The sequence below is a fragment of the Protopterus annectens genome, chromosome 4.part0, assembly GCF_019279795.1.
Source record: "Protopterus annectens isolate FY-2018-M chromosome 4.part0, PAN1.0, whole genome shotgun sequence".
Lineage (NCBI taxonomy): Eukaryota > Metazoa > Chordata > Ceratodontiformes > Protopteridae > Protopterus > Protopterus annectens.
In genome coordinates, this window is record NC_056733.1 from 873,658,998 (window position 1) to 873,683,997 (window position 25,000).

The 25,000-nt window shown below is 42.8% G+C and overlaps 1 protein-coding gene across 1 annotated transcript in view; it reads right to left on the reverse strand.

Annotated features, from left to right (window-relative positions):
- Nucleotides 1–25,000, reverse strand: part of LRRC75B (leucine rich repeat containing 75B) — a 508,949-nt gene that overhangs the window by 2,171 nt on the left and 481,778 nt on the right. Inside the window, exon 4 of the mRNA XM_044068833.1 lies at nt 1–1,212. This exon is cut by the window's left edge and continues 2,171 nt beyond it. Within this exon, the coding sequence (XP_043924768.1) occupies nt 663–1,212 (550 nt within the window). The 3' untranslated portion in view covers nt 1–662. The remainder of the gene's footprint in view (nt 1,213–25,000) is intronic.

Here is a 25,000-nt window from a genome sequence, read left to right on the forward strand (position 1 = left end):
GGACAATAGCTTCCTGACTGTGCATTTTTCCCCCATCATGTGACTGTAACGGGCTACAAACTCTGGTGAAACTTTTCTTCTTTTTTTGTATTTTCTTTGTTCAGAGGTTAGCAAAGCATAAACACACACACACTGAGTAAAATGCTAGACAGCTAACAACAAATAGATGCAATGAAGACATATCCTCGTTGGAATTGCTAACAATTTTAGGAGACGTACTTTTACAACCACCTTCACAATGAGCAATCCTGTTCACCACTCGTTGGAATTGCTTATAATGTTATGAGACATACTTTTACAACCACCTTCACAATGAGCAATCCTTTTCACCACTACCAGAGGTCTTTGTTTATGTGAAACATTCCTGAATTCTTCCACCAGCAAAGGTGTCTTAGGTGTCTTTTCACAGCATCCTTCTTCACAGAACTACCACCCTGTTTCAACATGTGCCATCATGACCAGAAGGTAAGTAACAGCCCTCTATTTTTGATATGAAATGCAGGTGCTGTCTGTCTGTATGGTTAACTTTCAGGAAAATTTGGCATGTTAGACATACCAGAACAGCTAAGACCATATTGAGGGTCTGCTAGCTGATTACTACTATAAAGCTTTAGAAAACAACACCATGTTTTGTTGACACTGATAGCCTTAAAAAAGGCCTATCACCTTTCACAGCACTTCTGTGCATATGTCTGTGTGTCTTCTTTCTCTTTCAAGGAATGCCAAGGTTCTTCTTCCTTTTCTTCATCCTCTTCTGACAGATCGGCTTCTTCATCTGAGCTTTCCATTTCATAGTTTGAAGATTCATAGATGGTTGGTAATGTACTCTGCAGACTGCAGCGCCTTCTTAGACCAACCAGTAGGGGTTGTGGCAGAGTGAAAATGTCCAGATTGTTGCCCACATCAAGCCAGGACAGGGATGGGAACTTGGTGATGTCCTTTATGATTTCGGTTAAGTCTTTCACCATGGTTCTAGTCAACCTGTTACCATTCAGAGCTACGTTGGCAAGCTTAGGCATGGCTGACAAAAATGGTAGCAACATTCTTAGATGCTCATCTGTTAGTTCTGTAAAGCTAAGGTCAATAGTTATGAGAGAGTCTTTGTTGTTTTGCAGACAGTATGCTACACGGTGGATGTCTCTGGTGGATAAAGGCATTCCAGATAAATCCATAGAGTCATTGGACAGCTTTTTCTGTAGGTTGCTTTTTAAGCTGTAGAAAAAAACAATTTCAAATAAGTATGTCGTTTCCAAACAGAAAGTAAAAAAGACAAATTCAAATCAGCATGTGGGTTCTTGAACTTAGCTTATAGTTCAATTTCAATGAAGGCTCCAGCTTATAGCTTATTAAAATGCTACTGTTTATTCTAAAGTACTTGTTATTATGGCACACAAATTGTTCTGCCATTTTTAATTTTCAAGATAACCCCTAATTTTGACTCTGAATGTCCTAGTGCCCCTATTGTGTATTAAAGTGTCAAAGCAATATGGACTAATAAAACAAAATTATGTAAAAAATGTATTTTAAAAGTGTTCTGCTACAGTTCAGACATGCAAATGGCATATGGTGGCTTAAGTGGAGCAATGGATGTTCCTCCTGACATTTCTAATGTATGTTAGCTGTTTCCTTAATAAAAAAAACTTTATGAAGTTTCAGTAGGAAATCACACACTTAAACATATGTTATCCATTGATGATGTTACCTAAGTGATAGCATGGGGATGTGTGGAGAAATTTTAATAGGCATGTAGTCACATGTGAGGTGGCGTATATATAGAAATCTATGAATGCGTTCCCTTATTACCCTCACCTGACTTCACCATTCCTTACCTCGACTTCATCACAGAACGGAATACGTTCAACTGATGTCACTGTAGGGAAAAGGTACACTTGTGTCACACTTAACCATAGCTGCAGATGTTTGACTAGATCAATGTTGCAGTAACAATTCTTGGGTGTTCCTGCCATACAGAAGCCCGTAACTGGCCCAATTTCCAGAGTCTTTACATCATCCCAAGCTAATGGACATCTGAAGACTGATGTCTGGACAGGAAGATATAAGAAGGGCATCCAATAGAGCCATCTTCAGGTCTTTCTAAACAGTGAAAGAGCAGTATGACACCTGAGGACAACACAGCCTCACCAGTTGCCTAATTTTAAGTGATTGGGGGGACATAGGAGGCAGAGAGGGGATGATGGAAATAAGGGGGCTATCTACAGGAAAACTGCTCTAGCCTTTGCACCCAGCAAGGGGGAAACAAGTGGGCAGCAGATAGAGGGGTTGAAGGGTGGAAGTATGTACTGAAACATCGATCTACTCAAACATCTACAATTATGGCAAATGAGATATAACTGCATTATGTTCTTCATAGTCATTGTTGCAGTACTGATTCTTGGGAGAACTTCCACAGCTAAAAGTTGGGTGGTGGGTCATCTGTATGACCACAGGAAATAAGATTTTGCAGGATTACGACAGTGAAACCTGTACTAGCCCTGCAGGCAGTGCCTAGGTCATAGTGTTGTATAATCATGTGGCTGCCTCTAGGATGGCCTGGATGGAGACTCCTTTGAGGAAAGCAGTGGTAGTTATCCCATATCTGGTGAAGTGGGCTTTAATATACCCAGGATGATCTTTTCCATGATGTGAGTAACAGAAATTAATGCAATTTGCTGCCAATTTTTGAAATGCTTTGCTTGGAGACAGGCAAAAAGCCACCAGCAATTGCTCTGCTCTACTAGGGCTTTTTGTCCTGTCCAGCTAGTACCGGATCTGCTTGTGCACATTCAGGGAGTGCAGGACTTGCTCGGCCCTGCTCTGTAGGTTTGGGTAGAAGACTGGCAGGTGGACAGCCTGGTTTAAAGTAAGTTCTGATACCACCTCAGGTATAAAGGATGGGTTTGATCTGAGGGTGACCCTATTCCTATGGAAGACAGTGAAAGGTTCTTTATGCTTGAGGGCTTGTAGCTCAGAAACTCTCCTAGGTGATGCAACAGCTATAAGAATGGCAATCTTCCAGGTGACTGTCTTTAGACAGGCAGTGGCAGCAGGTTCAAAGAGAGGCAAAGTTAGTTTTTCTAACACATAATTTAGATCCCGTGCTGATACAGGGTTTTTTTCTGTGTGGCTTCAAGTCAGTCACCCCTTTAAGAAAAGGTTTCATGAGTGGGTGTGAGAGAATAGGTGGGGTACTGTGCAGACAAGCTGATATGGCAGATGCATGTACCTTAATACTGGAATAGGAAAGCCCTTGGTTAAATAGGCCTGACAGGTACTGCAAGACTGAGTTAAAGTCTGCCTGAGAAGAGTTACTGCTTTTGCTGTGACATCATATAGAAAATCTTTTCCATTTTGCCAGGTATGATTTCCTGGTATTTGGCTTCCTTGCTTCCCTTAGAATGGAAAGCGTGTCCTTGGGAAAGGATGCATAATCCTCCAGGCTGTTAACCTGAGGGTAAGTAGGTAGGGGTAGAAGACAGACCCCTTGGTTTAACTGAGGAGATCTACTTCCTGTGGTACGGTATGGAATCTCTCTCTCTCTCTCTCTCTTTGCTGAGTGTCAGGAAGAGGGAGAACTAGTGTTGTTTCAGCCAGAAGGGGGCACTATGATAATGCTGGGTCTATGTGCCCTGATTTTTGTCGGTACCTTGTGGATCAGGGGTAAGTGTGGGAATGCATACAGGAACCAGTTTGCCTATGTGTAGGAGAATATATCTATTTGCCAGGCTTCTGTCTGTTCAGTTCTGGAGCTGAACTTTTTTAGTTGCTTGTTGTGATGAGAGTGGACAGTACAGTTGTGTACACTTACCATAAATGTAGATGTTCGAGTGTATTCACTGTTGCAGTCATTACACTTAGGTAATCTGCTGGCAGGTTGCCCTCAGTCGGCCTGATTAACAAAGTCTTGGGTCCTGTGTTGGTTGCTGTCCCTTCTTCCATGACATCAGGTCGTCAGGGGTATAAAACATGCAGCCGATGCCATTACATCGCTTTTCTTGCCCCAGATGTCAGGGAGAAAAAAAAAAAAAAAAAAAATATATATATATATATATATATATATATATATATATATACACATATAAATGAATATAATTTAAAACACAAAAAATATACCTCCAAACAAAAGCAAATACACCAAAAAGGCTTTTAAGCATAGTAAAAGAAAGGAGAGGTATAGTAAGAGAAAAACAGGGGGCTGGAAGGTGGGTAACCCGGACTGCAACAGTGAATACACTCGAACATCTACATTTATGGTAAGTGTACACAATTGTACTATGTTCTTCATGTTTCACTGTTGCAGTCATTACATTTGGGTAGAATCCCAAAGCTATGGTTGGGAGGATGGAGTTATACAGCATTAGGAGCAGCTATAAGGCCCTGCAGGACTGCAGTGGCAAAGTCAGCTCTGGATTTGGAGAAGAGAGGTAAATGGTAATGTTTGGTGAACGTATAAACTGAGCTCCAGGTAGCAGCTTCTAGAATGTCTCTGGTAGGAACCCCTTTGAGACAGGCTGCAGAAGTAGATGCAGCCCTGGTGGAATGAGATCTGATCCCCTTGAGGATAGGTTTACCTTGGTGCATATAGCAGAAATGAATACAATGGCTTATCCATTTGGAAATAGTCTGCTTTGAAATAGCCTTTCCCTCTGCCCCTGCAGCAAATGACACCAATAGTTGTTCAGATTTTCTTACAGGTTTCGTCCTGTTTAAGTAGAATCTAAGTTGTCTGTGTACATCCAATGAATGCAGAATCCTCTCACCCTTGTTCTGTGGATTGGGGAAGAAAGTTGGCAGATGAATGGTCTGATTAAGAGCCACACTGGATACCACCTTATGCATGAAAGATGGATTGGTCCTGAGAGCCACCCTGTCCGGATGAAAAATAATGAAAGGCTCCACTGCCATAAGAGCCTGTAATTCTGAAATCTCTCTAGCTGAAGTGACTGCTAAAAGGAAAGCTGTTTTCCAGGAGAGAAATTTTAGGTCTGCAGTAGCAGCTGGCTCAAAAGGAGGGAGAGTGAGTTTTTCCAAAACAAAATTGAGGTCCCATGCAGGAGTTGGTGCTCTCCAGGGAGGTCTTAAATTTTTGGTCCCTCTGAGATACTGCTTTAGCAGAGGATGAGAGAAGAGGGGAGGTTCTGTGCTGTAATGAGCTGAAATGGCAGAGGCATGGATTTTTATGGAAGAAAAAGATAGGCCCTTGTGAAGCATCTCAGTTAAGTATTTAGAAGCAAAAATATACCGACGTTTAATCATGAGTTGATTAAATTTAGCACAAAACCGACAGCAAGGTACGCCGTGGTCAGGGCCTAGGCAAGGAATACAGTACAAATTAAAATCTTTATGAGGTATTTGCTTTCCACAAGTAATGCAATTATTAACTTTTACTGACATCGGTAAGGAGCAAGAAAAAGTTTCTCCAACGGGGTACTTAGCTTTAGTTTGAAGATTTCGGTTCTGAAACTCGAAAACGAAAATTTCAGGAGTTGGCTGACCAGCACTTGCGAACTGCTTCTGCTTCGGGCACCGCACGGCAAGAAAGACTGATGTAATGACATTGGCTGCATGTTTTATACCCCTGACAACCTGACGTCATGGAAGAAGGGACAGCAACCGACGCAGGACCCAAGACTTTGTTAATCAGGCCGACTGAGGGCAACCTGCCAGCAGATTACCCAAATGTAATCACTGCAACAGTGAAACACTAAGAACATCAGGTCTACTGAGGGGATCCCCCACTGAATTGTTAGGTCCAAGAAGGTCTCTGTCTTCAGCATCATTTGTTGGGCTGTAGAAGGTCCTTGCTTACAGAATCTGACAGGGTGCTGTTCTGACCCAGAATATAAGAAGCTACAAGGGTTAGCCCTGTTTCTTGAGCAGCATCCATTTTTTTCCTGGACAGGCTGCACAGAGGCTAAAACAAAGTTCTCCTTTGCTTGTTTATGTACTACAACACTGGGGAGTTGTCTGTCCAGATTTGCAGGGTCCCTCAGCTTAAGTTGTGCTGAAAAGCTTTTATGGCCAGGTGGACTGCTAGTAGCTCCTTCTGATTTATATGCAACTTTCTCTGCTGAGGGAACCAAATACCCCGCACTTTCATGGAACCTAATTGGTCCCCTCAAGCTATGTCTGAACTGTCTGTGGTGATGGTTTTGCCTGCTTCTGGGAAAGAGAAATTCACTCCTAGGTTCCTCTGTATGGTGTTCTTCTGCCATAGGAGTTCCTTTTTCAGGCATGGAAGGAGAGGCAGAAAGGTTTCCAAGACTTGAGAATACTGTTCCCAAGCATTTTTCATTAACCATTGATGTTTTCTCATGAATAACTTTGCAAGTGGGATCATGGGAATGCAAGATGCCATGTATCCCAGAATCCTCAGGAATTCCCTTGCAGTGATGAGCTGCTTTGGAAGCAGACTGGTCAGATAGCATGTCAAGAAAACAATTTTGTCTTGGGGAAGGAAGGAAGGAAGCCTTTCTGTTGAACCAAACTTTGAGGGCTACCAGAAAGAGGACATTTTAAATGGTTTCCTTACTTTAACATACTATATTTATCTTCCTTGTAAATATTGAAAATAACCACTTTTGTCAAACTAATGCCTGTAAACTGTTTCCTTGCTTTAATCGATGGTTTTGTATAAGTTTGCTACACTTCAACTGTTATGATGATTTTTCCTAAGTTAATCTCCACAGTACAGCCTTCCTGATACTTCATAATTGTTTTTTGTCTACTAAGCCTGATACAGAATGTTCATTCATGTAAACTGTACTTTATTTTTGTAACTTACATACTTTTGTATCTTAAATGTTTATGTAATAGTTTGGAGCTTTTCTCCCCGGGCCTCCACTGAAAATGGACACTCATGGGCCCAGTGGACTTCCCCAGTCACCAAACTGAAATAAATAAATATAATTTGTTTTAGGAAGGGTCTGGGATTTTTGAAGATTTAAGGCAAGACTTACCTTCTAAAAGCAGCCTACTGTGATCTGTAAGGCATCTAGGATCTCTGATTTGGCTCTCTGCTGAATGTGACACTCATCTACATAGGGATAAATATGAACCCTTAAAGTTCTGGAATGTGGTATCAGGGGAGCTAGGTATTTTGTGAAAACTCTGGGAGCAGCAGACAGCACAGAACTGGAAGTGAGAGCCTGTAGCTACAAATTGCAGGTACTTTCTGTGACTGTCTGCTACGGAGATGTGGAAATAAGTGCCTTTTAGGTCTACAGTGACTATGGAGACATCTTGGAAGATTACGGGTAGTAGTTTTTGCAACCTAAGCATTTTGGGATTTTGTGAAACTTGTTTAGCTTAGAGAGGTCCAAGATGGGCCTCCAGGTGCCTATTTTCTTGAAACTAGAAAGATCTTTGATTAGAAGTCTTTTCCCTCTTGTCCTGGAGGGACGTCCTGGATGAATTCTTGTGAAACAGCTCCCTGAGGACAGGTGGTAAAGAGGATTTCTAGCTGTTTTGGTGGTTTTGGAATGGTCAAGAATGTGGCAGTTCTCTGAACTAGATAACAGTACCCCTTGTCTATGATGCTGAAGACCCATTTGTCCCTAGTGCTGATTTTCCATCAGTTTAGGAAGAAGGAGAGACTTCCTGCCAAGCGCTTGGGGGGAGGGTGGCAGCAGGTAAAGGAGGCTGGGGAGCAACATAGTCATGCTTGTTCTCTGTGCCAGGCAGGCTCTTTTGAATGTCCTGCTCTGTATGACTGCTCTGGTTGCCATTTTCTAGATTGTCTTGATCTTTTGCCATTAGAAGGCCTCCCCTTGTCTTGTCTAGGTGGAAAAGGCCAAGATTTTGAAGGGTAATTCCTACTGTACCATGGGTCTAAGAGAGGTAAAATTATTTCACAATTTTAATTTGCTTTCCTTTTCTTACTCAGTTTCTCAAAAACTTGTTCACCTGGAGGACCAAAAAGAAATTCCTTGTCTACTGGAGTATCCAGTACTTCAGCCATTACCTGATCTGACAGGGGCTGGGTCTGAGTCTTGCATGAATGTGGATGATAGAACCTGTGGCGCCTGCTCTGTAAGAAACATCTAAGGAGTCAAATCCACATTTTAGGGAGTCTATGGAGACTTACAATGGGCTTCACTGGCTGTCTCCCCCCCGATTTCCTTAGATAAAGGTCTGTCTGAAATAGAGTCTATCTTACTTAGCTAGAATTTAGTCCTGAGGAGATTCAAGGTACTTTTGCATATGGAATTGACAATTCAAATCTCTCACTGCCAGGGTTGTAGAGGTATAAGCTTTCTTCCCAAATCTATCTAATAATGTACTTTCTCAGTCATTAGGTACAGGATGTCGTTAGTTCCTTAGGAACACCTTTTGTGGATTCAGTGTAGACTACATCAGGGTGTAAAACAATGTCTTGAAAGACATCATCCTATACAACATGTACAGGAGGAATAGCCAGTGGTCTGGGTGAAGGCAAGCTTAGCAGTTATCTGTAGTGGGTCTGAGCTTTTGAGAACAGCGCACTTTCCCACCTGAAAGCCTCCTTCATTCTATGTAGAGTATTCTGAAAGGAAAGGTCCTTGGGGAGAGGCAAAAGGGAGGGTGTCATCTGAGTCTAGGTAAGCTTGTGGTGGCATCTGGCCAGAGTAACACAATTCCTCCTCCTCCTCCTCAGAGCTAGAGAAATCTTCTTCTTCCCGAGAAGCTTCTTCCCTGCTTCTTTTAGATGGGGAGGCCTCAATAGTGGAAGCATGAGATGGCTCTCTGGATTTCATGAAGGCCATAAACTCTTGTGCTATTTTAAGAAGATCCTGGGCTTCAGTCTGAGAAGTGGATGGAGGGAGTGGTGATAAGAAAGAGGTGGCTTGCTTTGGTTTGGATGTCCATTTTAAAGGGGTGACCTGGGGGTGTGGTTGTCTGTCCATGACTTTGGATGTAGCTTCAGTAGTTGAGAAAGACAGAGAGTCTCCCTCGAGACCCACAACACAGATGTTGGAAGCTGAAGCCTGCAGACCATCCTCAGACCTGACCAACATGTGTACCATGGCAGTATTCGCAGGTAGGCTGGTGACTTTGGTGGCTTCCCAAGGGGTTATACCAGAGGGTTTGGGCCTAAGAGTTGCTGGGCCAGGAGGCTGCAACAGTGCCTCATCTGGGTTGTTGGTTGACTTACAACTTAGAGTTGGAGCTTTCTTGGTAATGTCAGGGTCTTTGGCTTTTTTGTCTTTCTGTTTTTGATTTTGGAATGATGCTAGCCAATGCTGGAGTCTGTGGATTGTTGCAACCCCGGGAAGCCAAAGATGAGGACTCCATTTGAGTGGCTAGTACCACTGCCCTGTGTTTTAAAGTTCTTGCATGGAATTTTGCAAAGTCAGGGCAGTCAGAGACATGTTGAGACCCCAAATAGGACAGACAAAATGAGTGAAAATCTTTATGTGGGATTTGCTTCCCTCACTTCAAGCAACTGTCGACTTTTTTGAACATTAAATTAGTAAAGAAATTTCTCCAGTGGGGTACTTATCTGACTGGAAGAAGAAGGTTCTATGGAGAAATGAGCCAACCCATGGACTGAGAGTGTACTGAGCATGTGAAGCACACTGCACTGCACAGCTGGAAATAATTGAATATGGCGCTGATGGATGCCCTTCTTATACCCTGATGTCCAGATGTCAGCCTTTAGATGTCCATCATCTAGGGATGATGTAAAGATTCTGGAAATTGGACTGGTCGTGGGGTTGTGCATGGCAGGAAGACCCAAGAATCAGTACTGCAACACTGACTATGAACAATAAAGAACCGGAAGAGATAAATTTTGTATTTATTTATTTAGAATAATGAGGGAAAATGGTTGTACAAACCACACTCTATGCCGCAAAACGTAACTGATTGAATTATTGTAAAATACTTTATTCTGTCTTAACAAAAAATTCTTTATTTTATCAGTCTCTCTTTCTGTATCAATTTGAAGAAATATCAAATTTTAAGAAATACGCTAGCTTTGGGAGTCCTTCAATCTGATTTTTTTTAGTCTTGACCTTGACTTAGAACAGATATGTGCATAAATGCCACGCTGTTTCAAAGGTTAAGAGACCAAAAAAAAATTCTAAAATGTGTGTGTGTGTGCATGCTTATGTAAAAGTGCTTGTGTGTGTGTTTGTGTTTGTGTGCGTGCGTGTGTGTGTGCGTGCGTGTGTGTGTGTGTGTGTGTGTGTGTGTGTGCACGTGTGCGCATGTGCATGCATGCATGCATGCAAATATGTGTGTATTTTAGGCTCTGAGTCATCAAATTTGTTTCTCATTGCTCATGTAACTGAAATTCTTAAGCTGGAAACTGAAGGATAATTTATGAGCTACTAATCTTTTAACAGAAGCATCTTTCACAGTATTTAGAAAGCATTTATGTAATTTTTCAAGAAGTAAATTCACATCATTGAGAGTCTACTGGGTCTGCTTTAGTAATTTCATGTTCCAACAACTCACTGTTGAAATCAAAAATGATGGTAACCCCCTCTGCACCCACCAATACGAAGATTCTGCCTTCATTTCCCTAATCTCGAAATACACTGCCTCCAAGGTCACACTAAACTGGCAAAACTATATATATAGAAATAAAGCAGAACTCACCTAATGGATGGCCTATACTTCACTGGCCTGACTAGAAATGAATGTTGCCCAGCAGACTGTTAATCTACAGGAAATTTCCATAAGTGTTTTGAACTCAGTTACACAGACAAGCATTTCAGATGTGAGTAACTGACTTGTGAGAAGCTGGAACATGTGCACCAAAAAAAAGACAGTTTTCTACGTTGAACAGTATTTTTTTTAACGCAAGTTTCTTCATTCAGGACTTCATATTTTCTTACATCAAAATAATTGTACTACTGTTACCACACTGGCATGAAAGCAGGGACACTGTATTTTGTTTTGCATGAAAACAGTTAACTTTATCTGCTGTGTCTGTACCAGGCTACACCATGGGCATGTATTTCTCCCCATTCCACATGTGCACTGGTGTTATGCAGTGGGAGTTTGTAGGTTTCTGCAAGTGAGGGTTAATTAAGTGGTTATAACTGCTGCACCCTAATATGGTATGCGCTCCCTCCCACACAGGTACCCCCCAAATCATATTTCTTGTCATTATCAGACCATGCATCACTCAACTCTTATCACTTCTGCACAGCTGTCTTTACAAGTGTGTGTGAAATGTCAGCTGACTGTGCATTCTTTAAATAATTTTTCTGGGTCACTATCTTGTCATGACCATCAAGGTTTTTTTCTTCAGATTTTTGCTGTCATTCCTTCCAATCTCTAAGCATCCTTAAGCTCACATGAAAAGACTGCAGCCATCACCTTGTGAGTACTGCCATCTCCTGCGTGTACAGTCATCAACCTGTGAGTACAGTCATCACCCTGTGAGTACAGCTGTCACCCTGGGAGTATAGCCATCACTCAATGAGCACAGCCATCACCTTGTGAGTACAGCCATCACCCTGAGAGTAGAGTACAGCCATCACTCTGTGAGTACAGTCGTCACCCTGTGAATACAGCCATCACCCTGTGAGTACACCCATCATCCTGAGAGTACAGCTGTTTCCCTGTGAGTACAGCCATCACCCTTTGAATACAGCTGTCATCCTGTGAGTACAGCCATCATCCAGTGAGTACAGCCATCACTCTGTGAGTACAGAGTCACCATGTGAGTATAGCCATCACCATGTGAGTACAACTGTCATCCTGTGAGTACACCCATCATCCTGCAAATACAGTCATCATACTGTGAGCACAGCTGTCACCCTGTGAGTAGAGTCATCATCCTGTGAATACAGCCATCACCCTGTGAATACAGCCATTATGCTGTGAATACAACTGTCATCCTATGAGTACAGCCGTCACCCTATGAGTGCAGCCATTACCCTGTGAGTACACTCATCACCCTGTGAGTACAACTATCACCCTATGAGTGCAGCCATTACCCTTTGAGTGCAGCCATTACCCTTTGAGTACAGCCATTACCCTGTGAGTACAAATGTCAGCCTGTGAGTACAGCCGTCAAGCTATGAGTGAAGTCATTACGCTGTGAGTACAGCCATCATCCTGTGAGTACAGCCATCATCCTGTGAGCACAGTCATCATCCTGTGAGCACAGCCGTCACCCTGTGAGTACAGCCATCACCTTGTGAGTGCAGCCATCACCCTGCAAGTACATGCATCACTCTTTGAGTACAGCTGTCACTCTGTGAGTACAATTGTCACCCTGTGACTACAGCCATCACCCCTGTGATTACAGTCATCATCCTGTGAGTACAGCCACCACCTTGTGAGTACAGCCATCACCCTGTGAGTACAGCTAGCATCCTATGAGAACAGCCATCACCATGTGACTACAGGATATTGTTTTAGGTACATCCATCTCCACTCTCTCCATGCTGGACAAACTGCATGCTGAAGTGCATGCTGGACAGACAGCATGCTGAAGTGGCAGCAAAGCTCAGTCCAGGGCAGATGCATAATTCTCCCCCTCTTGAGCACATGCTGGGGAACTACCCCCCACTAAACCCTAGTATTTAGAACTGTAGCACCTGGAGATCCACAGGGTAGCTCCTGCATCTGCAATTCCACCTGGTTCTTCCAGTTCCTGAGCTCACATGATCTGAGACACCATGAATAACCAATTAGGAAGCCTGGCATGAAAGAGTTCCTTACAAAGCCACCATGAATAACTGATTACAGTGCCTGGCATGGCAGAGTGCCTTCCAGAGCTACCATGAATAACTGATTACAGAGCATGGCATGGGAGAGTGCCTTCCAGAGCCACCATGAATAATTGATTATAGAGCCTAGCATGACAGAGTGCCTTCCAGAGCCACCATGAATAACTGATTATAGAGCCTGGCATGGCAGAGTGCCTTCCAGAGCCTCCATAAATAACTGATTAGAGAGCCTGGCATGGCAGAGTGCCTTCCAGAGCCACCATGAATAACTGATTACAGAGCCTGGCATGGCAGAGTGCCTTCCAGAGCCACCATGAATAACTGATTAGAGAGCCTGGCATGGCAGAGTGCCTTCCAGAGCCACCATGAATAATTGATTAGAGAACCTGGCATAAGAGAGTGCCTTCCAGAGCCACCACAAGTAACTTATTAGAGAGCCTGGTATGAGACTGCTCCTTACAGAACCACAATGAATAACTAATAAGGGAGTCTGTCATCTGAAAGAAAGAGATCTTCCTCTAGCTCCACCATGAAAAGCTGATTAGGGAGCCTGGTGTTAGAGAGCTCTTTACAGAGCCACCATTAGCATATAATTATGGAGCCTGATATGAAAGAATTCCTTACAGAGCTGGCAGGAATAATTGGAAAGGGAAAGTACAGTTGTGTACACTTACCATAAATGTAGATGTTCGAGTGTCTTCACTGTTGCAGTCATGACTGTAGGGTTCTCCCCTGCCGGCAGGCAGTCCTCGGTCGGCCAGAATCCCAAAGTCTGGGTCCGGCGTCGGCTGTTCAGCCATGCTCCCTGACGTCAGAGCGCCAGGAGTACAAAGCTGACAGCCGACGCCATGTTCTCCAGTTTTTCTTGCCCCAGATGTCAGGAGTCCCAAAATGAATAAGGTCCCATACCCTTTGCAAATACACCTCAGAAGAATGGTGAAAAAAGGAACCACACAAAAGTAAAAACAAGAGGGGCCAGGAGGGAGGGAAACCCAGACTGCAACAGTGAAGACACTCGAACATCTACATTTATAGTAAGTGTACACAACTGTACTATGTTCATCGTGTTTCACTGTTGCAGTCATGACTGTAGGGTAGAATCCCAAAGCAGAATGAAAGGGAGGTGGTCATAAAGAAGAAGGGGTGGCTAAAAGGCCCTGCAAGACTGCAGAAGCAAAGCCTGCCCTAGACTTAGAGTAGAGAGGTAGATTGTAGTGCTTTGAAAAAGTATGCACTGAACTCCAAGTTGCAGCTTCCAAAATGTCTTTGGTAGGAACTCCCCTGAGGAAGGCAGCGGAAGTGGCAGCAGCTCTGGTGGAATGAGTCCTTATACTCCCTGGGATTTACTTTCCATGGTGTGAATAGCAAAATCTGATTCCATGAGCAATCCATTTAGAAATGGTCTGTTTTGAAATGGCTTTACCTTGGGAACTTGAAGCATAAGAAACAAACAATTGCTCTGATTTCCTGATGTCCTTGGTTCTGTCCAGGTAAAAACGTAGTTGTCTGTGTACATCCAAGGAATGTAAGATCCTTTCCCCTTTATTTTGAGGAGTGGGGAAAAAAGTTGGCAAGTGAATAGTTTGATTTAAAGCCACTTTGGAAACACCTTAGGCATGAAAGTAGGATTAGTCCTTAAAGACACCCTGTCTTGGTGAAAAATAATATAAGGTTCCACAGCCATGAGAGCTTGCAACTCCAAAACTCTCCTGGCAGAGGTCAGAGCCAACAGGATGGCTGTCTTCCATGATAAAAACTTGATGTCAGAAGTGGCAGCAGGCTCAAAAGGAGGTAAGGTGAGCTTTTCCAAAACATAGTTGAGATCCCAAGCAGGAATGGGAGGAGATCTAGGGGGCCTTAAGTTCTTAGCTCCTCTGAGAAACTGTCTCATGAGCTGGTGGGAAAAGATTGGAGGGTCTGTATTATAATGAGCAGAAATAGCAGAGGCATGTATCTTAATGGAAGAGAAAGAGAGACCCTTATGTAAGAGGTCTGTCAGGTAAAGTAAAATCAAAGGAATGTTAGGAAGAAGAGGATCAGAATCCTGAGCCTGCATCCAGGAACAAAATCTTTTCCATTTTCCTGCATAAGATTTTCTAGTGCTAGGATGTCTGGCTTCTAAAATGACATCCATAACCTGCTTGGGTAGGAGAGAATGAATCAAAGACCCTGGATTAACCAGGCCGCCAGGCTGAGAGTTCTGACATGGGAGTGTAGAACCTGACCTTGGTGTTGGGACAGAAGGTTCGGAGTCTGTGGTAAAACCCAAGGGGGCTCCAGACAAAGGTTTTTCAGAGTTGGGTACCAAAACTGTCGAGGCCAATTTGGGGCCAGCAAGATTATCATCTTGGGCTTGTCCTGTTTGATCTTTAGTAATACCCGTGGAAGAAGAGGAAGAGGCGGAAAGGTATATCCCGAGAGGTTTCTCCAACTGAATGATAGTGCATCCACTTTCCAAGCTTGTTCGTGGAAAGTCCTGGTGCAAAAAATCTGTAGTTGATGATTGAGGTGGGATGCAAAGAGGTCTATGTGAGGACATCCCCAGACTGCTGTTATCATCTTGAATATTTCGGTGTCCAGCATCCACTCATGTGGGTCTGAAAGGTTTCTGCTCAGACTGTCTGCCAGGAAGTTTTGCTTTCCTGGTAGAAACTGAGCTTGAAGGTCCAGATTGCAAGCTAGAGCTGTGTTCCACAGATCCATGGCTAGTCTGCAAAGGGGGTAGGAATGAGATCCCCCTTGCTTGTTTATGTACCACATAACTGTGATGTTGTCTGTCTGTATCAGTAGTTGTCCTGGTTGTAGAAGATTCCTGAAGGCCAACAGAGCTTTCTGAACGGCTAACATTTCCTTTAAATTGATATGCAGATGCTTTTGATCCTTTGTCCAAAGGCCCTGCAGACAGTTGCCCTGAAAATGGGCTCCCCATGCATAATCTGAGGCATCCGTGGTTAGTATCTGAATGGCAGGAGGCAGACAGAAGGGTTTTCCTTTGTTTAGAGTACATGCCTTGGACCACCAAAGGAATTCCTTTTGAAGACAAGGCAGGATGGAGATCAGTATGTCTAAACTGTGGCAATGCTGAGACCATACACTTTTTAGGTACCACTGTATTTTCCTCATATGTAGTCTTGCATATGGTATGAGAAGGATGCAGGAGGCCATGTAACCCAAAGCCTGCAGGAATCTCCTTGCAGATGGCCAAGTTAAAGTTGCCAAGGTTTTGAAAGTTGAAGCCAGCTATAACTGTTTTTCGTATGTCAGAAATGCCATCTGGGTTGTTGTGTTTAGAGAAGCGCCCAGAAAAATTATCTGTTGTGAGGGTGTCAAATTTGACTTTTTTATGTTTACAGTGAATCCCAGGAACTTGAGAAGATTCTGAACAAACTGTAGATGCTGGAGTAAGACATCCTTGCTGTCTGCCTGAATAAGACAGTCATCCAGATAAGGGTAAATTTGAATTCCCTTGAGTCTGCAATAAGCTACTACTGGAGCCAGTCATTTGGTGAAGACCCTGGGCGCAGTAGACAATCCAAAGGGCAGCGCAGAGAATTGAAAGTGCCTCGATCCGGCCTTGAACCTGAGGTACTTTCTGCGGTCCTGCCTGATGGGAATGTGTAAATATGCCTCCTTTAAATCCAAATTTACCATGCATGCATTTTTGGTCAGCATTGGAAGTAGCTGCTGTAGAGTAAGCATCTTGAATTTTGGTATCTCTAGAAAAGTGTTCAAGACTGACAGATCCAGAATGGGCCTCCATGAATTTTGCTTCCTGGGGACTAGAAAGAGCCTTGAGTAAAAACCTTGTCCCATCTCTGAAAGTGGAACTAGTTCTATGGCTTTCATAGCCAAGAGAGCTTCCACCTGGTTTAAGGCCTCTGTCCATTGATGTTTTGGAAGATCTGGCCATCCGCTTGGCCTTGGTAGGGTATGAAAATGGAATTTGTAACCTCTTGAAACCACATCCAGAACCCACTTGTCTTGGGTTATATGAGTCCAATTTTGGTGAAAAAGAGAAAGTTTTCCTCCGAGAGGGGCTCCCAGGCAAGAAGTTCCTGCAGCCCAACAGAGGGAGTCATTGAGTCTGTTTCCTATGAGCTTGCGACTTGTCCTCTCCTCCCATAGGGGTGGAAGCAGTCCACTGTCTTGGTCTATAAGAGGCTTGTGATTGAGGCCTTCCTCGGGAGCGTCTGTATCTACCCCTCTGAGGCCTGTCTGAATTGGGAAAGGACCAATTTTTAGCAGGCCAATTCCTACTAAATCTGGGTGGCTGTACCTGTAAGAAATCTTTAACTGTTTGCATGGATTTTGCCTTGTCCTCCATCTTTTTAATCACCTCTTCAGCTTTAGATCCAAACAAAACATTATGCTGAACAGGAGCATCCAATAATTTAGCTTTTACTTGATCTGGCAAATTTTGTTCCTTTAACCATGCATGCCTTCTAATTACTGTGCCAGAGGCAGCAGCCCCACAAGAAGCCTCCAAGGCATCAAATCCACAGTGTAAACCATGCTTCCCAACTTGTTCAGTGGCATGCATTAAGTCATGTAATTCCTTATCTGCACAGGCGGAAATGGAAGTTAGCTTTTGTTTTAAAACAGACAGAAGAAATTGCTGGTATTTCAGCATATGAAACTGACAGTTTAAAGCCCTAATAGATAAAGTAGCAGAAGTGTACACTTTTTTGCCCCATCTTTCTAAAGATCTGGAATCCTTCTCAGTGGGAATGGGGTTTTTAGCAGAAGCGGCCTTAACTCCCTTAGGACCCTGAGAAATGGTTTCAGGGTCAGCAGTAGGGTTCTTGTATAAAAACTGGTGGGAATCAGGAACCCTGTAATATCTATCAGGCTTAACAGGAGCTGGAGGAAAAGAGTCAGGGGTTAAGTTAGCCTCCGAAAAGGCATCATCCACAATATCCAAAACAGGAGGAATAGCCAGGGGTCTATGTTGGGGAAGAAGAAGAAAATCCCTTAGTCTTTTCTTAGATTCCGAATACTCCTGTCCTTCCCAGTGGAAATGTTCCCTCATTTCATGCAAAGTTTCCCCAAAAGAGAAGTCCTCAGGGGGAGAAGCTGAAGGAATGGATTCCTCAGCATCAGAATCCTCATAAGGAGGGAAAGAATATTCTTGGTCAGAAGAAGAAACTGAAGAAACAGAAGCCTGATCGGAGGAGTCATAATAAACCTCCTGCCTTGGCCTTTTATCTGGAGGGGGATGTGAACCCCTAATCATAGTAAGTCCTCCACCATCTTAAGTAACTGTTTCTGTGACTTGGGAGCCGGATCAGAAGAGGCCTGTGTTGCAGTCTTTGATTTGGAAGGAGTCTTTGCCTTTGTCTTTGGCTTTGCCTTTATTAAAAGCTGAGTAGGCCTGAAAACCCCTTCGGAAGCCGGTACCTGCACAGCGGCTCCGGACCCATCCGAAGGAGCATTGTCCGAAGGTCCTGCAACAGAAATATTCAAAGGCCTAGTTGGTTCCTCGTGGGAGTCCGTTTCGGCCATCGGTTCCGAAATGGCCGACAACAGGGGCTGCAAAAGCGCCTCACTGACGACGGCTGAACCTGAAGCTGGCTCTGCTTGAACAATATCGTCTGATTTGGACCTCGGAGGCCTGTCTTTGTCCTTGCGTCGTTTGTGAACTCCGGTAACCGGAACCGTATCCGACGACATTTTGTAATTAAAACGCCTACCGAAGTAATGAAATGCAAAATCGTACCTTCGTTTAATTGTACGTTGATTGAATCTAGCACAAAACCGACAACTAGCTACGTCGTGGTCAGGGCCTAAGCAAGGAATACAGTAAGAATGAAAATCCTTATGAGGTATTTGCTTCCCACATGAAATACAATTATTAACTTTTTCTGACATCGGACTGGAGCAAGAAAAAAGTTTCCCCAACGAGGTACTTAGCTTTGAGTAGGAGTAGAAAGTCTTCGGACTGAAGTTTGTTCAGAAAAAATTGTCAGGAGTCAGCCGACCGGCACTTGCGAACTGCTATCACCGCACGGCAAGAAAGACTGGAGAACATGGCGTCGGCTGTCAGCTTTGTACTCCTCGCGCTCTGACGTCAGGGAGAATGGCTGAACAGCCGACGCCGGACCCAGACTTTGGGATTCTGGCCGACCAAGGACTGCCTGCCGGCAGGGGAGAACCCTACAGTCATGACTGCAACAGTGAAACACGATGAACATCCTGGCATGCTGCATTAAACTGTCTTCTTACTTCCCACAACCCTCACTTGCTCAAAGCACTACTGTTTCCAGCTATGTGATGTGTCAGTGATATCCAGTGAAGGGTGTAGCCAGCTATGGAACCTGGTATATGTCTACATATCTTGGATATAATTCAACAAAATTCAGATGCAGTGGGCTGAGGTAGAATCCTAACGAGTAGGTTTTGCTTACATGAGTCCACTGGGATCCCCTTGCAATTAAGACCTAAGGGTGACCTGATTTGATAAGATAGACTCATAATTTATGCAGCTTAGCTGTTGACACAACTTTTTAAATGTGGGAAGACTAATCAGACATCAACATAATAACTAAATTAATTATTCACAAATAACACTTTCTTTTCTTTAAGACTGGTGCTTCACTTGACAAAACAATATAGAGTATTCATTACCTCTGCTAAATCCCTGTGCTAAACAGAATACAAGCTGTTCTCAATGAGTTGCAAGAACTTCATTCCCTTGTTGTGATTAGTTTTATGGCCTAATTAGTAAGTGCTTTAAGTAATCAGCACATGTCTTATGTGTGACAGATGTGAATATAGGAAATGACACCACAGGATGTCAGTTGTGCTAAGCTTGTTTCTGCATGTGCGAAACAGTTAATAACAATGCAAACATGGGAGGTGATATTATGCTCTTCTGTTCTAAAGGAGCATAGCATACAAATCTGAGATATGTGACGTGATGTGTCTTCTGTTACATACTTATTAAAAGGCAATATACGACGACAGTACTTCTGGACAAGATACTGTTGTTAATAATGCAGGCTGCAGTTTGTTAATCAGTAACAGTCTGAGCTGTGATTCTAAACTAAGGTAATATATTGTGGTCTGTGTACGCATGCATGGAAATGTCTAGAAATGACAGACAGTTGCCCCCAAAACAATGCTTTGACACATCTAGAATGATTCTTTGTAAGACTTTGACCATGGAGCTGTGTTCTTCTTCTTCTATGCAAGATGAAGTTTGGAACTACACTTCTCTCTCTCTGTACTCAGCATTTCTCAAAAGTTGGAAAAAGCATGCTTGCTTATTTTATATTAGCTCTTTTTATAGAAAAAAAATCCATGTAGTTTATTAGCAGGCCAGTAGGGATTTTATTGTATATAAAAGTAAACATGAAAAGAATATTTATGGGATATCATTTAGGAGAGAGATAAACAGAGCCATGCTGGAGAGAAAGAGGGAATCATTCAGGTTAAAAGAATGCAAAAAAATCACTGACTCACTATGAAAGAGTCAAACAGAGAGGATCAAAATCATTGTGTAGGACCACTGGAGAATGAGGAATAGAAAATCATCAACAACACGTCTGAGGGAAAAACAGACTTTCAAGACCAACGAAAGTAACTGTTTATCTGTTTGCATCTGCCTGAAAAAGACGATTCCTCTAGTAGATGAACTGTATGAATGTGCTCATATACCTATATCTATCTATACAAATACACGTATATGTGCCACTTGTTCAGTATAGTATTTCTGTGTGCAGTTTGCAGCCAAAGTGTGTTTGTCCAATTTACTAGGTTCTAGTCCACTCAGTGTAAACTGAAGCATGTGGTATACTGTGAAATCAAATGATGCTGTACTTTGCAATTTAGTTAATTAGTAAATAAAACATTTATCCTTATTTACATTGCCTCTGGCATTCCTTCATATAGCCCTGGTTCACACAAACAGTGTAAAGATCACATCTCATAATGATGCAGTGTGTGTACAAAACTTCCATTCAATGCTACTACTTGGAGGGTAAACGTGAGCCATACATTTAGATCATTATTACAGACTGGCTACAAAATTTATTTTGTGATGCATGTTGGGCTGGTAGTTGATACTAAACAGAAATGTAGTGACTCATTTGGTGCCCTGGGGAGCTCCTCATATAGGTGACTCCCCCTCAACCCAAAAAAAAAAAAAAGTCTTTCCACGAAACTTAAGGACTAATAAAAAGTTTTCTACAACTGTGTAAATGTAGCAAACTGTTTGCTACAGTTGTACATCTGTACATCTGTAACATATATTACTATCATGCACTGAGCATTTAACTGCAACTGCAAATACAGTATCAATATTCATTTCTGAAGCTAAGACATCCTCACAGCTTTAGAAATGAATGGTGGGACAGAGCGGAAACTCTACAGGCATCAGCCTATTGTGACCCTTAACAGCTTGAGCCCGGGGCTAAGCAAACCACCTAAGAAGTAATGGTAAAGCTTATCGTCTATCTGACAGCACTGTGTTATGATTAACTGCTGTACCAAATATGGGTCTATGACAAAACAATGAGGGCAGGAACATCATGTCCTGCAAGACTGAAATGTCCAAGACTCCCTCAAGCAACAAACTAATATAAACAATGACAACAAAAAAGGAAAAAGAAAAAAATAAGCAGTTTTTCAAAAGGGGAAAACCCACTGCCCCCATTCGCTTCACGCATCCAAGACATAAATATACTAAATCTGAGACAGCACAGCCATGGATAAAGGGGAAACACCAGCAGAATGAAGAAATATTTCAGTTTTCTTTGTGCAGTACTTCATTACACAAAACACTACAATCAGATTGTAACTGGCATTCAAAACTCAGAAAGAAAATAAAAATCCCTGCTTCCTCACTCCTGTTATCTTTAGAAAAGGATGGCAGCAAATTACATAGAAAAAATGGGAATTGTGGGAACAATCAATGCAGAGGAGGCCTAGAGTTAGTGCAGAATGGCACAAAATACACTGAACCGACCGATATAGCCAACATCCTGGCAGACAGGTTCAGTGCAAACTTCACCCCCCCCACCCCCAAAAGGGCCCATAACTATACTAGAAGAATATAGTGCCCTTGAAATCACAGACACTCAGGTTAAAACACCCCACTCCAAAGCCAAAAACACAGCATCAGTGGGACCGGATGGTGTCCCAGGCTGCGTCCTACATGAGCTCAAAGATGAACTAACCCCTCACCTAAACACACTGTTTAAACTCAGCCTCTCCACAGGCTATGTGCCCACAGAGTGGTGCACAGCAATGGTTATTCCGCTCCACAAAGGTGGAGCCACAATGGATCCCGGGAACTATCACCCTATAAGCCTGACTAGCTTGGTCTGCAAAGCTATGGAGCGCATCATCATGGATCTCATTAACAGAGACATTGGGAACCTCCAAACACTAGACCCTACCCAGTTTGGCTTTGTTAAGGGCAGATCATGCCTCCTAAATCTAGTGGACTTCTTTGAGACGGTTACCAAGGCTATAGATGAGGGAAAGGTGGTCCACACAGCCTACCTAGACCTCGCAAAGGTCTTTGACACCATTCCCCACTCAGGTATTATAGACAAGCTCACCAGCCTGAACATAAACCCCTACGTCATGAGATGGGTTGTCAACTGGCTCATGGACAGAACCCACATGGTAAGAGTTGCGGGAGCTAGGTCTGACTCTAAACTGGTTACAAGTGGCATTCCCCAGGGCTCAGTCCTAGGACCCCTCCTGTTTGGCATATACTTCTCAGAGGTACAGGCAAGCACAGGAGGACTATAGCTAACCAAATTCACAGACAATTGCAAACTAGGGGCTATAACTGACTCTCTGGCTGACACAGACATCCTCCAAAAGGGTCTCATTAACACAGATACCTGATGTCAAAACCATGGCCTCAAGCTAAATGCCAAAAAGTGCATAGTCATCCCCTTTGGAAAAAACAAAGTACCCACAAACTATCACATAGGTGTTAGCCCCCTAAATACAGAAGATGTAATAAGGGATCTGGAGACCCAAGTAGATAGTAACCTCTCCTTTGATAATCACATTGCCAAAGTTTTTAGAAAATCCTTCTATGTGGCTCACCTAATCACAAAAGAGTTTGCATCCAGATTGAAAGAGGTTACTGGGCCCCTCTACACATCACTCATCAGACCCATCATAGAGTACAATGCCCCATTTGGGATGTACCTTACAAGACACCTGTAACAACTGGAAGGACCACAGAAGTACCTCACCAAGAGGATCACTGGCCTCAAGCAGATGCCCTATGCAGCTCGAGTGAAGAAATTCCAGCTGTACTCGGTTGCATACCGCCTACTCAGAGGTGATCTCTGCCTGACATACAAGGCCATGTCCAACCCAGAATTGATGGACATGCTCCACCTAAAGAAAACCTTATCCCCTCGAGTCACACACTCTAGGGATCTAAACCTCACCACAACAATAAATAGGACGTGCTGGAGGGATAGATTCCTGTCCCAGAGACTTCCCATGCTTTGGAACAAGATTCCAATCTACATTAGGCCGAGCTCCTCGCTAACCCTCTTCAAGAGAAACCTTGATGAGTGGATGAGAAACAGAAAGTTTACCCCAAGGATCACTTCAATGGCTCAGCTGGACAGAGGCACAGGGAACTAATCTAAGGGGGCGGCGAAAGCCAACACATTCTGGCTAGGCTTATAAATGCCTTTGGGCAGATAGACTAGTACCTACCTATGAACCTATGAGGTTTAAAAGAAGGCAAGATTTGAACGAGATATGACTGGATACATTGTAAGTGATGTATAATGTTTGCAGCTACAATTATGTCAATACGTGTTGTGAAATGTAATGCCTGCAACTAAAATTACGTCAACATGGTATGATTTCATGTATATAAATGTGTGATTGCCTATGTCATATATGATAATTTAATAAAGGCGTTTTTTGTAAAAAAAAAAAAAAAAAGTATCACAAATGTGATACCTACTACTGTCATTCCTGACAGTATGAAAACTAAAATGATGTGCAAATGCATATATATATGTGTATATATTTTATTTTTATGGTAATGCTGGGATCACAGACACAACTATACGTCTTATAAACATTACTAATGATGGGTTACATATATTAGCTCCAGGATCACTGTTATGCCCCTGCTGTTTACATTAACTTCAAAATCACTGTTGCACTCCTGCAGTAAAAATTATATATATATATATATATATATATATATATATATATATATAAACATACATATATATAAACATATATAAATATATATATATATATATATATATATATATATATATATATATATATATATACATATACATACATATATATATATATATATATATATATATATATATATATATACATACGGGTCTACTTCTATTCGCTGACAGCCCATTTCACTGAAACCCATTTCGTTGACAGCTCATTTCATTGACAAACATTCTAGGTGTGCCCCCCACACCCCCCCAACTATATATAACAACTTCACAGTCGCACAACAGTGGGGAGGGGGGCAAAACCCAGGTTTTTGCCTTGAATACTTTTGTCAATGAAATGAGCTGTCAACGAAATGGGTTTCAGTGAAATGGGCTGTCAGCATAATATATATATATATATATATATATATATATATATATATATATATATATGGTTCTACCTCACTTCAACGACACGCCGGAACATCGACACGGAAATCGCGAGCCCCAGAAGATCGACAGCACAGAAGACCGATGCGACGGGACCTAGAAGATCGACAAGCAGAAGACCGACCCGACGGATGAAAGCACCGATGCCGAGGATGCCGAAATGGGAAAAGGCTGTGTAAGTATGCGGTAGTGACGGACGTTAGGGTGCGAGTAAGGTAAGTGTGGATAGGGGTGGGTTAAGTGAGTTAGGGTTAGGGAGCGGGTCAGGTAAGTGTGCGGTAGTGATTGTGTTTGGGTTAGGGCGGATAAGTGAGTTAGGGTTAGGGAGCGGGTCAGGTAAGTGTGCGGCAGTGACGGACCTTAGGGTTAGGGTTTGGGTTAGGGTTGTAGGTAGTTGTGTATGTGAGGTTTAGTGTGGGTTTGTAGGGATTTTGGTGTGCTTGTGTTGTGTATGTGGTTTTTGGACGGGGAATGTGTTTTGTTTGTTGATTGTGGTGTGTGAATTGCATGAGGTTTCGTGTTTGTGTACCGTCAGTTATTTCGTTGTCGGGCATGTGGAATGTCGTGGTTTTGTACTGTCGGTTATGTGGTTTCGGTGATTGCGTTGTCGGTGTTATGGTGTTTCGTTTATGTGAGGTAGAACCATATATATATATATATATATATATAGTTCTACTTTTAAATTAAAAATTTCAAAATGTCAGA